The sequence below is a fragment of the Numenius arquata genome, chromosome 10 (genome assembly GCF_964106895.1).
Source record: "Numenius arquata chromosome 10, bNumArq3.hap1.1, whole genome shotgun sequence".
Classification (NCBI taxonomy): domain Eukaryota; kingdom Metazoa; phylum Chordata; class Aves; order Charadriiformes; family Scolopacidae; genus Numenius; species Numenius arquata.
In genome coordinates this window covers 8002150-8015727 of record NC_133585.1, presented here as the reverse complement: position 1 = coordinate 8015727, position 13578 = coordinate 8002150, and the positions used below count along the sequence as shown (strand labels likewise).

The window sequence follows — 13578 nt, the reverse complement described above, 5'->3', positions numbered from 1 at the left end:
CCTGGTTTGTCAGGCTGTGGGTGAGGGTAGGATTAGGCCTGGGGAGGGAAACTGGGATCAGCCAGAAATGCGGGATGGCCGGGATGGTGGGGCCCAGCTTAGCAGGGCCCACAGCTGGGTGTGACTGGGCTGTGGGCCCTGGGCCGGCCTCCTGGGCCACAAGCAGGGTGGGAGGAGAGCAGCTGGGGCCAGTGAGGCCTGTCAGTGCCCCCAGACCCCCAGGCCACACCCTGGAGGTGTGTCTAGGTTGCCTAACCCTCAATATTTTGTGTTATTACAATGTCTGCTATATACAGCCACATCATCCACTAACCAAAAAAAAAAAGAAAATGAAGCTAGGTTTCTCTTTCCTGGTTTATAATCAAAGCAGCATGAATGGTGGTCAAGGCATTTCTTTGGGACTCATCTATGTGGCTTGGTGATGACATGGGTCACAAATTGTCCCTAGCCAGGCGCTACTCTCCTGGAAATGGCTTGTGCTGTGCCATACGTGGGTGTCCTGGGCGGCAAGCTCACTCCTGTGGGCCATGCTCTGAGTGTGTGCAGTGCCCTGTACATCTCCCCATGCTGAACGCAAAACATCTGATTCACTGTATCCAAATTTGTCAGGGAATGAGGTCCGGTTATGCAAATATAAGGTGGCTTTTATCTTCTGTCTAGTTATTTGCTTAGGAAATGCTGAATTACTCTTGTAGCTCTGAATAATTTGTTATTACCAATATAGCCACATCATGCACTGTGCTGTAATTGCTAGTGAGAAGATAGAGCTCATCTTTTACGAGGGAGACTAACAGAGGAGAATCTGATTAGCTAATTAAGTTACAATATTGAGATTCTTTAAAAACAACTGTTGGTCTCCATATTATGTTTTTAGTGTTGCTGTATTGTCCTTTGATGACAGATTCAGTGCAACTGCTTTATTAGTTCAGTGCTGCTCTCAGGAAATGCCCTTACCTTTATATCCAGCTGTGTCCTCAAGGCCATCTCACAGCTATGCATTTTGACCATGACAGTGTATTATTCCTACTGTAGGAATAATCACTGAACCAGCGTCAAACATCTTTGCTTGTATAACGGATATCCCAAAGGGGATTAATGGCAATTGATTTCCGGCTTAGTGGCCTATAGGCAAGTCATCTATAAACAAGATCTTTCAAGCTGTTGGTCTGTGCAGAGTGCTTGAAGCACTAACGTAGATCTATGGGTGCAGTTCACGTGCTCAGTTCTTGCCTCAGCCCTGAATTTTGCTGCTTCCCCTATGCCTGTTTAGCTTAACTTGTAAAGTATTCAGGAAGTCATTAGTATTATGCTGTCACCAAAGGCATGCTCATGGCACAGTCTGATACTTTGCATATGATATGTTTTAAGCACTGTACAATCTAGGCTGGCTTTTCCTATCATTTCCCTTGATTTTTGTGCAGCATCCGTGACTGTAGCACATAGCAGGCAGTTGCAGAGCATGACATCCTTGCTGCAGCATCCATGAGAGACTGATATGAATTCCACTGCATGTGACTCATCAGTCAGCTTAGTGCAGCTGAGGCTTCTCTTTAAATTCTAGCTCTCCATTCTACGAGAGCCACTTACCGACAGAAGAATTCCTGTGATATATTAAACACTCTTATTGAAACACCGACTCACTGATAGCGTGGCAGCTCCCTGCAGATTCTCTACGGTGTATGTTCTCCTCACGCTCGATAATTATTGTCTTGTTGGATCATGCTTCTCAGTGAAGGTTTACTCAGATAATTAATTCTAGTGATAGTAAATTAAAATCATACATAAATTATGTTCACACCTAGTACACATTGTTTTGGACTAATACATCAAAAGGTCCTTCAGTGTATGTCTGACAAACTCATTTATAGGTAGCTCTATAATTGCATATGTAGCTCTTAGCAGTTATCCTGCTTATAAGGAAGGAATCATAGAATCATAGAATGGTTAGAGTTGGAAGGGACTTTAAAGATCATCGAGTTCCAACCCCCCTGCCATGGGCAGGGACACCTCCCACTAGACCAGGTTGCTCAAAGCCCCATCCAGCCTGGCGTTAAACACTTCCAGGGATGGGACATCCACAACTTCCCTGGGCAACCTGTTCCAGTGCCTCACCACACTCACAGGAAAGAATTTCCTCCTAATATCTAATCTAAATCTCCCCTCTTCCAAATTAAAACCATTACCCCTTGTCCTGTCACTACACTTCCTGACAAAGAGTCCCTCTCCGGCTCTTCTGTAGGCTCCCTTCAGATATTGGAAGGCTGCTATGAGGTCTCCCCAGAGCCTTCTCTTCTCCAGGCTGAACAACCCCAGCTCTCTCAGACTGTCTTCCTAGGGGAGGTGCTCCATCCTTCTGATCATCTTCATGGCCCTCCACTGGACCCGTTCCAACAGGTCCATGTCCTTCCTGTGTTGAGGACTCCAAAGCTGGACACAGTACTCCAGGTGGGGTCTCAGAAGCACAGAGTAGAGGGGTAGAATCACCTCCCACGACCTGCTGGCCACACTTCTCTGGATGCAGCCCAGGATGCGGTTGGCTTTCTGGGCTGCTAGTGCACATTGCTGGCTCATATAGCATATTTGGTGTCAAATATATGTTTTTAAGATTTAGTGTCAAGGAGAGTATTATTATTTAGTTGGTAACTCGTAGACATTTCTACTTCTAAAGAGATACGGCTGAGTAGGTAGGTGCTTAATGTCATCTAGCAGGATCCCAGGAAGACCGATTTGCTTTTTTCATAGCATTTCTTAGCCACAACTATACACTGACTTTCACTGTCAAATTGCTAATCATTAACTAACCCAAATACTTATTTTTCAGGAAGCCCAGAAGATCAATGGTGGTGGAGATACACAGGCAGATGGGGCCTGCAAACCAACAGATGAAAAAGAGGAGAATGTGGCAGCAGAAGTGGGATGGATGACCTCTGTGAAGGATTGGGCAGGAGTCATGATATCTGCCCAGACATTAACTGGCAGAGTACTTGTAAGTTTTCTATGATTTTCTGTATTCTTATTTTAAGCAACGATTTTTTTAACAAACACTGTGTCCCAGCATTAGTGGACGATTTTTGATTGGCTTGTTGCATCAGCACTGACACAATCCCATTTTTCTCTTTTGGAACTTAAATAGCAGACTGATTCCTACTGCAAGAGAGAAGCAGAGACAGCAAGTAAGAAAAAACAGACTTCCAGGTCACCCGCCAGCCTATTTCAGTATTCTGGCACCATGATTTTGAACTCTGAGACAAACACTGAGTTTATTAATTTCTATAGGCCTATTTTGTCTGGAAGTAAAGTTGTGCTAGCAAAAACGGAAGCTCACTTGGAAAATAAGCACAGTGTTACAAATGTAGATACTGGTTAGAACTGTAAAGGAAAGACAAGTTTGAATTTGCCATGCAGTGGGATTTGTGATACTTTCAATAGACTAGTAATGATTTTATGTTCTCTTGATCTTTTTCTTTATTAACTTAAGAAATCCTTCAAACCTGTCAACAGTTAGTTATCAAATAGAACCACAGTCACATATTAATGTGTGGTTTAAAGTTCCACTAAAAATACTTTATAGTTTTCACTTCATTTAAATATAATTATTTTATAGCCTTGTCAAATCATACTTAATTGCCAAGGGTTTTCTGTGCAGTTCACTGCAGTAAAAAGTGTCTCCTGTGTGATTTTGATTAGTTTCCTTGTTGGAATGCATGTACTTATAAACTAACAGCTAAAGTGATTTAAATCCCATTTAAAACTTTTGAGAATCCCAGTGAGATTTTGGAAATAGTTTGTGTTAAATTGAAAACAGAATTTTTGTCCTTGATTGTTTCCTTTTGTTAAGAGATATTTTACTGTGAGTCAGTTCTGCTCTACAGAGTAATTATTTGGGTGGGGGGAAGGAAGGAAAAAAAAGAAATTACACTTTCCAATCAAGTCTTCTACAGTGAAAAGTTGAGGTGGCTCAACTGATACTGTATTGGTTAGTGCAATAAAATATTATATTGATTTTTTTTTTCCTAAAAATAGCTTCTGCCCATTTGCTTATGTTAAATGCTGACTTCTATCAATAGCTTGAAAGCATGTTCCGTTGCTGCTTTTAGCATTATGTCTTCTATGTGAAACTTCAAAGACATGATCGTCTTATGAAAAGCAGCATATTGATCTTTTGCATGTTTTCCTGACATCTTCAGCATTAAAAATGACAAATCTTAGAGCGATGGTTCTTGATCTAATTTAAGTATCAAGGCTAGAAATCACCCAAACCCAGAGTCCTATGCTACTAGCTGTGCAATCAGAAATTGGCCTGTGTTGGTTTTAGTGATGTATCTGGAAGCACAAATACAAACCAACAATCAAGACCAAAATCTAAAATATAAAACATATTTTACCATGTTGTTTTTGGTTTGTTTGGGTTTTTTTGGTTATGTTTTTTTGTGTTTTTATTTTATTTTATTTTATTTTATTTAAGACCCTGGGAGAACGTATTCAATTCCGTTTGATGACTTACTTAATACTTTTGGGGTATTTTTTTTGTACTTGCAACTTACCATTGCATCTTATAAGGGACTAGTTTATTTCCAGAATTTTTTGTAGACAGCTGGCCAACATCATTGGGTCAGATTATTTCTAAAAGTGTTATTTATATTCTTGTCAAGGTATAACAGCAGGTATTGTACACATCTGGGCTCCTCAATATGACTAACCGTCTGAGAAATAAGTAGTGATGTATGGAGTCTGTTAGTTAATTTTGTTCAGTTTAGAAAACAAGATGCATTTATTTTAATATAGCTCTTATCAGTTTCAGGATTTGAATTGATACAATGTAATTTCTGGAAGACCATTTCCAGTATGAACATTGACTGTTCATTTAAATCTTACTTTATGGTTATATTTGCTAAAGGTTAACTGCTTCAATGAACATTGTGCTAGAGAGAATATTCACATTATTTGCAGATATAGAATGTAGCTAAGTCAAGTCAATATTTTTATCAAAGTATATTGTTTGAAAATATTATGACTTACTCATGATTTCCTACTAACTTGACACAGCCTGTTCCTGCCAGCTATTGTATTTCTGAGTCAAAGTGGGGAATTATTGGCCAGAAGTGGCCAATTATGTCTGGTTCTTCAATACGAAATTCTTGCCTTGTGTCATTTCTTAGTATGGTACTCTCTCATCACATGAGTATCTAAGAGTAGGTTTATTGAAAAGGATAGTATCTCAAATGTATCCTGTTAATATCTCCACTTATGCCCTTAGCTCTTGGTTACATGAGGTGGGAGATGCCTCTGTTCCCTGCTCTTCAGAGTGTTTTTGTATCAATTCTGACAGAGAACCATTAGGAATCAGATTTCTGTTGTTTCAGTCTCCAGGAGTAATTTTCATTTTGTTAAAAAAAAGAATTTTTTTTGTCTGTTTTTGTTTTTTGTTGGGGGAAGCAACATGAGAAACAAGAGTGAGAAATTTACCTTCTAAATAATTAAACCATCAAATTCTCAAAACATTTGACCATTACTTGTTTTATTGTTATGTCAACTTAGTGTCTCGTAGTATGTAATTCTTGTCTGTTAATGATAGCTAGATTAGATGGAACAGATGTAAAAGTGGCATGTACATGGGATTGTGCTAATATTGCAGTTGATGCTGTAGTTTATATGAATATTGTAGAGACAAAGTAGAGACAAACTGGACTTTCTGACTTCTTTAGGAGCTAAATTCTATATTTGACATTTCAGAAGTGGTTTATGCACAAAGGAATATTCATGCTACCCAGTGTCATCTGAAGGGCAGGCTTTGGAGGAAGACATTTGTACAGGGTGATCCAGAATGTCCTTCAGTTAGAACCCCTTTTAGTTTCCTGAAGTACTGTAGAAAACAGCTGGCTAGACATGGTGCCTACAGTTGTGTGGTCAGAATATCTTTTTCTCCTCGTTCTTTAGGTTTTAAAAGCACAACTGGAACTTAATGTGCTTGGTTACACAACCTTTGAAAATGTGACTTGTGGTCTTAAGTAATGTAGATGAGAATTTTACATGCCCTTTAAAAATGTGTCCATATTAAATTGCATAAGTATATGATTTAAGAATGTGCTAATTGAACTCATGCAGTTCTGTTTGCAGTTGATGTTGAGTGGCATAAATATAAATAACAATAAAAGGTAACAGTTTACTTAAAATCTGTTAAAGGAAATACTGATTTACTTTGAAGTGCTGTGTAATGCTGTAGATGATGGAAGTAACAGATAAAAAATTCCTGAGGTGGGTTTCTCAAAGAAGAATCAGACACATTCATAATTAATCTGAAGCAGCAGGAAATTAAAGGTGTTTATGAACTGATTTTTCTTCCTGAAATTAATTTTTTTTTTTAATCATTTGAGTAAGAAGAAAAAGACTTCCTTAATTAATTAAAGTGCTTGATGTACAGGAGAAAGTCATACGTATATTGTTCAAGTTACCACAGCTCAATCTAGTACACAGTTGAATGTGGACTGTCCTTTAACCTGCCAAAGAAAGAAAAATCATTATTTCAATTGCAAAACTGGAAGATAAAGTGTTGGAGCAAATTGTTGTTTTGCTCCATTTTTAACACGTGACCTGTAAACACATCAAAGAGATATGAGCTTTGCTTTGCTTGTGCTGAGCACCACATGGTGATTTTGCCTACTGCCTTGACTCTCACAGTACCTAAAGGTCAGTCAGAAACAGGTAAATTTGAGTGTATAATTAAAATTGTAAAATTAAAATAATTAAAATTGAGTGTATAAAGCTTTGCTTTCTAATCACTGCATGATGAAAATGTTTTTTAGATGGGCAACATTGAAACAAAGAGGAGAAGAAAAGCTCTTTGGGGAGGGGGTGGAGAAAACGGGACAGCAATTAATGGCAGTAGTACATTAATTATTTAAATTGTTTAGTACTAAGTTATTTAATTAGATTAATTAGGTTGCTTTCTTAATGTTCTTATACTTACATAACTCCATTTAAAAACCTAAAGTGATATATGAAGGTATTTTCTTAAATTAAAAAGTGACTGTATGTTCCCCAATATACATTTAAGATGAAATAGAAATTTTTTGTAACATAGTTTGTTTGGAATGTATACTTGTTGCTACATTTTCTTAATTTCTCAATAGAAATCCAGCAGTCATTCTTTTTTCCCCAGCTCTAACTGTCCTACACGGTCAAAGGTTGAAAAATGCAAGTCTTGCCAAAACATTTGTAAGATAGAATAAAGTTTTGAGGTTAGTAAAACTTGGGACTGTGCTTGGTAGGGGTTTTTGCAAGACCATTTTGCAAGGTCTGGACATTACAGTTTCTGAGAAATTGGTGTCAAAACTTTACAATGTGATTAGAAGTCTGAATCAAAGACCATCCAGTGAATAGAGAGTGCACTGAATGTTTACTATGGAAAGATTTAGACCTTTGACTGAACTTCAGAAAAACTCTTAAAAATACTGGAAGGCCTCACTGCACATTCAGGGAAAGATAAGAGTAGCATCTTTCTGTCACTCTATAAAGATGTAAGCCTTCAGGTTTTCTAACTTTTTGTAATGATTGCAGTTTAATTATAAATACATGTAGTACTGAATTGAAACTAATTGGCAAAACTCTTGCTCAAGCAAACGTTCTTAAGTGTAAGTCAGTTATTTTAGCTTAGAGAAGACATAGGTTTTGTCCCTAAATATGTCATAAAGAGGAGACTCATTAAAAATTAATTAAGAGTACTCGAGAGGCAAAAAAACATACATGAAGCAAAGTACTGGTGGTTGTTTGGGTTTTTTGTGGTTTGTTTTTTTCTTTTTTTGAAAAGTTCATATTCAGAGGAATTGCTTGAGAGCTGGTGGAGTGTTTTGAAAAAAATACAAGTCAGGAAAACCAGTAGATTTTTAAATATAAAGTAATTATAGTAGATTTTCCTGGAAAAAGCATAAATATGCTATATACTGCTTTTTTTTTTTTTTTTTTTTTTTAGGATATTTTCTCAGCTTGCTTTCCTCTTGCTACTTTTTCTTTTTTTTCTGTAGGAGAGAACTCAAATGTTTTTAACATTGAAGGGGAAAAAAACACCCCGCCACCTCTTGCAATAAGTTACAGTTGCCTAGCAGCCAAAGTGAAATTTAGCAGCACAGAAATTATGTGGGGTTTCTCCTGCTTCCAAAGGCAGTAACAGTTCTCTCATGACTGTAATGAGAATAGATGCTCAAAGGATAATTTGGTATCCCTGACAGAAATGAATTTGGAGAGGGCAGGTGCATTTGGTATATATACGGATTTTTTGACAGCATTCTTGACAATATCAGCTATTTTACTAGATTTGCAAATCAGGAAGAGAAACCTTGAGTAACCTTGAGTATACAACATTTCAGAATTTGAATATGGAGTTTAACAAGCTTTCTCAAGGATAAACAAAGCTCTCGTAAATTTTGGTCAGTGTTTTTATTTCCATTGTGGGACTCTGTTATCCTGGAGATGTCTTGCAACCAGTCCTCTTGTGGAATTAATGTACATTTTTTTTTTTTTTTTTTCTGAGCACCTATAATGGTTTTAGGATGCAGTTAATCTGAGTAAGGCTTAATTTAGAATAAAATGTATTAATTGACTTGACAATAGAAATTGAACGTATTCTTCAGTGGTTTGGTCTTTCATACTCATAATATCCTAAGCTTTTAACAAATCCAAACATGACATTAGTTTTTCAGCAGGGAAGCACATCCATTCTCAGATGACAGGATTTGTTTTGCAGACTATTGGTTATGATATTACAATTTTTTAGATGGTTAAGGGAAATTTGGTGTGGTCTATAAATTCCCCTAGCAAAAATAACTAGTGCCATATTTTCCCTTGTATTGTGCTCTAGGTTTCTGAACTAGGGGGGTAGGAAGAAGCCTTTCTCAGCCTCCAGGTCTGACTGTACAGGCAGGAACCACAGGATGTGCCACCTCCTCAGTGGTCTGGGGGTTTTGTTTTGTGGTGGGTTTTTTTAGTGTGTTCATTGAACCAAGACCCATATCAAGACTTGTTTTCATATGCAAGTAAAATAGTTCACAAAAGTTAAAGCAAAATTGGAGTTTCTCAGGATGTGAAAGAATTGAAAGATTTCAAAAGATACACTAAATTTTCAGTACCAGGTTTACTGTCATACTGTTTCAGAAGAGAGAGCGTATTTTTTTTTTTTCCCTACTCTAGTGAATCTGCTTCCACTTTCTAGCATAAAAATGAGATTTTACCTGACCATTTGGGACTGCTAAACATTTCAGAACATTATAATGATTATAAGTTATCTAATCACATTAACCGTTAATTTGCCTTTCTACGTGTCCCTGAGGATAAGAGAACAATAAGTAGCTGTTAATAAATAAAGTATACAACTGTCTCTTAAGGTAGATGATTATTTTTATTTCATGGATGAAGAAAGTAAAATACAAAGGAGCTGATGATGACCTCAAAGTGTAGAAATCAGTAGCATGCTCATACCCATGGCAGCAAATGTGGGGCAGATCAACTTCATTGTGTGTGAAAGTTCGGAAATGTATCAAGGGGAAAAAGCCTAAACCACTATTACATGATTCTGAAGCCAGAACTGGTAAATATAGTTGAGGAAAGATTTTTGGCATTGTTGTAGGTAGTTCTCCGAAATAATTGACTGGCTCTCGGCATCATCAAGAACAAAACAGATGACATAATTTTGCTACTTAAAATTTTTTTATATACTCAGATCTTAAGTAGTCTTAAGAGTGTCAGAAAAAAGGCTAGAGAAAGGCAACAAAAGCAATAAGGATGCAAAAGAGCTGCCTTAAAAGGTAAAAATTGCTGGGAGCTTTCAGTTTGGAGAAAAGGCTGGTATGGGATGTGGTCAGCTTTCACAAAGTTGGTGGACAATCTATGCCAAAATGTGTTAACCAGATGCTAAAACCAAGGGTGATTTATGAAAGTTGTTAGAGATCAACTTGAGAGATTTTTTTAAAAGTGTTTTTTTCATATGAGGATCAGCAAACTTCTGGATTTTTTGTAGAGGGAGACTGTGCTGACAGTGTCAACAGATTCAAAAAATGGATTGGGCGAATGGTCAACAGATACCAGACAGCTATTAGAGAGTATGGGAAGGGGACATCTTCCAACATACCTATTCCAGAGACTCGATGAGTGAAATGGACTACAGATAATTACTATTCTTTCCTTTTCTTCCTAAAAAAACATCTCTTAGTAACATGGTCAGAGATTTGTCTCTGTGCTAGATAGACAACTGAATTGGCTTGGAGAGGAGGAGGGTGAGGGCATTTTTTATGCTTTGCATTCATACCTTCTAATCACTAGGTCAAAAGTTTACTCAATCTACATCTTTAGATTAATAGAGCAGGAAAAAAGGATATTTATCTAGTCAGAAGGGAGTGAAGGGGAAGCATTTTACCTTTAATACACAGCAATTTAAATATTCATGACCTGTTTATTTAACAGTATGTGTATTTTTGAATCTGTGTTGTGGGTTTTTTTTTTTTAAGGTCTTCTAAGTTGTGTTATGTATTTGTTTTAGATTATATACTATTACATCTCTAAAACTTCCTCTTTCCTCACCCTGCTCAACAAATAAGAGAAATGTCATAAGGGCAAAAGGGCATAGTCTTCTCAAGTTAGGACATTTGCATAAAAGACAGGACACAAAAATGCTGAGGGATGTACTTTTTGGTGTGTTAGTGTAACTGTACAGATCTGTGTGTTGCAGTTGTTCTCAGATTATAAACTGCTTGCCAATGTTTGTTACTTACCTACTACTCATAGGGAATAGTTTGGATTCTGCTCCTCTATATTGAGAAATGGACTTTGTTTGTTTACTTGTTTTCAATCTTTCATAGGCCTTTGTGGCACATAAATGAATCCAAGAGGTGTGTTCTAGATTGCTTTAATCTCCTATGACGATGATGTGGGCTATTTCCAGGGTTTCTATAGGAATCGGAACAATACTTCTCCATTTGAGTTCATGAGAGACTGAATGATAATGGAATAGAGTAGGAAGTGTTGAGTAAGTCTTGCTGGTTTCTATGGTAACTGCAGCTAGTTTGAGTTCCATTTATATGTTTTCTTCTTGTGAATATTTATTTATTATTGACAATACCAAGGAATGTTTTGCAGGGTTTTTGCTGTGGATCAAAGGGTGGGCTTCTGCCCACAGTGAGAGAAAGTTCTTTTACTGTACGTATTTCTTTAGCATTGGACTATTCAATTCTGCAATGTAGCTGTAGCATTTCTGGTTGTCACTACACCTTGAAGATAGCCACCTTGTGTTTTGTGAAACTGCTGCAATTTCAGTGCATCCTGTCTTGTAAAACATAAAATAATAAATAAATAAATTAGTGGTTAAAAAAAATAAAAACACAAACATGCTGATTTCTTACGATGAAGCAATATGTAGGACGAATAATTTATTATGGGCTATGACATTGTAATGTGGGAAGAAAGGTGGCTGGCTTCAATTCTTTCTCCATCAGCTTGCTTTTTGGTGTTAATATATGTCAATCTTAAACTTTCTTTTCTGTTAAGTCTCCTGTGAAGTGTATAGCTAATCAAACATAAATAGTATTTTTTCTTCTCAACTTTACCAGTTTTAAATACTACTATGTGGAGATGGTTTAGGTGAGCAGAAAGTAGATGTTGATGCTAAAATCATATCAAGAAAAGGATAAACAGCATGTTTCATAAAAGATTGACATGAGGAATGGACTTCATTGGACTTAAAGCCTTGCATCTGAATTCTGCACTCAGAAAGTGGAGAAAGAGAAATTTAAGTGTATATCACATACAATTCATAAATGTATATCTTAATTAAAATTACAAATTTTTAGAAGCCTTCTTTTGGCAAGTGAGATCTCAATGTAGTCTAACGTATTTCTGTGGTGTTTGTCAGTTTATAGCTGTTGCTATGGGAGTTACTTGCTGTAAGGTTATCTTCAGAAATTTTCTGCTGTGGTGACTTCCGTGACCTCTACATGGATGACCATGCTTGTAGATATTCTGATACTATTATAAAGTGTGTGACTTTTCCTACAGTGGGAATAAATATACTCTGCTGACATCTTTGACATTTACTACTTACCTTAATTTAGAAAAAAAAGGATCTATCACTAAAATGAAGAGGAACACACACATTTAAAAATAATGTGTCAAGTTTTGAATGGTATGATTATTTGGAGAAAGTCAAGAGCATGGTTAGTAGTCAGACATTTATCTGGCTTAGGGAAACTACTGTTGTAGAAGGTTACTTCTGTTATACAAGTCTTTTTTGTTGAAAAATATTTGTAAGACTGTATCACTATATTAATGTCAAACATAAGTTAGGAAAAGCCCTTGCTACTTGCTTCTTAGATATAGCTAGAAGGAAAGTACATAAATACAGAATTGTTCCTTCTGATAATGCTGTGTTGCATCCTCATGATGTGAGTGTGGTGCAGAGGAAATTTGCCTTCCACCCATGGGCCACTGACAACAGTCAGATAGCGAATAAAAGATATGGACATAACTGTTGCAAATAAAGCATATTTGCAAAGCTCACCAGAGGAGACAGATGGCTTCCCCTTAAGGTATTTACACCGTTCCCATGCAAAGGGCTGCTCTGATGATGCAGTTGATAATACTGTTTATTTAATACTTTTTCTCTTTGCATTTAGTATATTTAATAACATTGTGCTTGTAATCAATACACTGATGTGATAATGCATATTTTTAAAAGATAATTCTGCATATGCTTTTGTGCAACTCTGCCATTGTCAATGATTTGTTCTGAGCTGTGGGGTAAATGGAATGAACTGCTAAGCTTGCAGTTAAAAAAGGAAAAAAAAAATCCCCATTTTGGTGTTTTGCAAAAAGCAGTAGTTAATTTCCATACAAAATATTGTCTATCAAAATCAGTTTCTTTTTGCCTCAAATATTCAGTGTTTGGTTGTTGTTTTGTTGTTTGTTTTTTTTTTAAACTGTTGTTTGATAGTTACTTGAATATGTACAAGTTTCCTGAGAAATGTTCTCAGCATATTCTATTTGGCTCCAGTAGTTTTATGTGACTCCTTAAATGTGCATTGCTTTGGCACAGGAGGCTCCTCTCTGTTGTAATTAATGCTTTATTTCAGCTTCAAATGCTGCAGCACAAACAGCTTAACAGTTTACCACTAAAGCTGCTGAAAGTCCCACTTTTCCTTTGAAGTCTAATGTCTGTTCTGCTGCTGGAAGAATAGTCTGCTGTTCAGTCAGAATAGTTAAAATGCCAGCTACTGACATGCAGGATTCACAAGCATAACTTGACATATTCCATAGATAATACACATATATATATTATTTTTTTTTAATGACTCCTCATTGGCAACTTATTTGTCTTTCTGAGAACAGAGAAGGAAATCTAATGGTAGATACTTGAACGGAGAAGTTGTGAATTCAAGGTAAAAATCTGGGAATATTAACTGCCTGTTCCACGTGTTTCACCTAGAAGCTGAAAGTTCTCAGGGTCTTCTACAAGTCTACAGTAAAATGCCATAAATTTAAGGTGGAAGCTTGCGTGCCTGCTGTTGACTGAGCCTGCTCCCTCCTTCCTGGTAAAAG

At 36.8% G+C, this 13578-nt stretch overlaps 1 protein-coding gene across 12 annotated transcripts in view; it reads left to right on the top strand.

Annotated features, from left to right (window-relative positions):
• Positions 1-13578, top strand: part of KCNMA1 (potassium calcium-activated channel subfamily M alpha 1) — a 479530-nt gene that overhangs the window by 133811 nt on the left and 332141 nt on the right. For 11 of the 12 annotated variants that reach the window (XM_074155312.1, XM_074155311.1, XM_074155307.1 and 8 more), the window contains exon 2: positions 2822-2986. The exons of the other annotated variant lie outside the window; for it this stretch is intronic. In XM_074155312.1, the coding sequence (XP_074011413.1) occupies positions 2822-2986 (165 nt within the window). The remainder of the gene's footprint in view (positions 1-2821; positions 2987-13578) is intronic. 12 annotated transcript variants of the gene reach the window in all.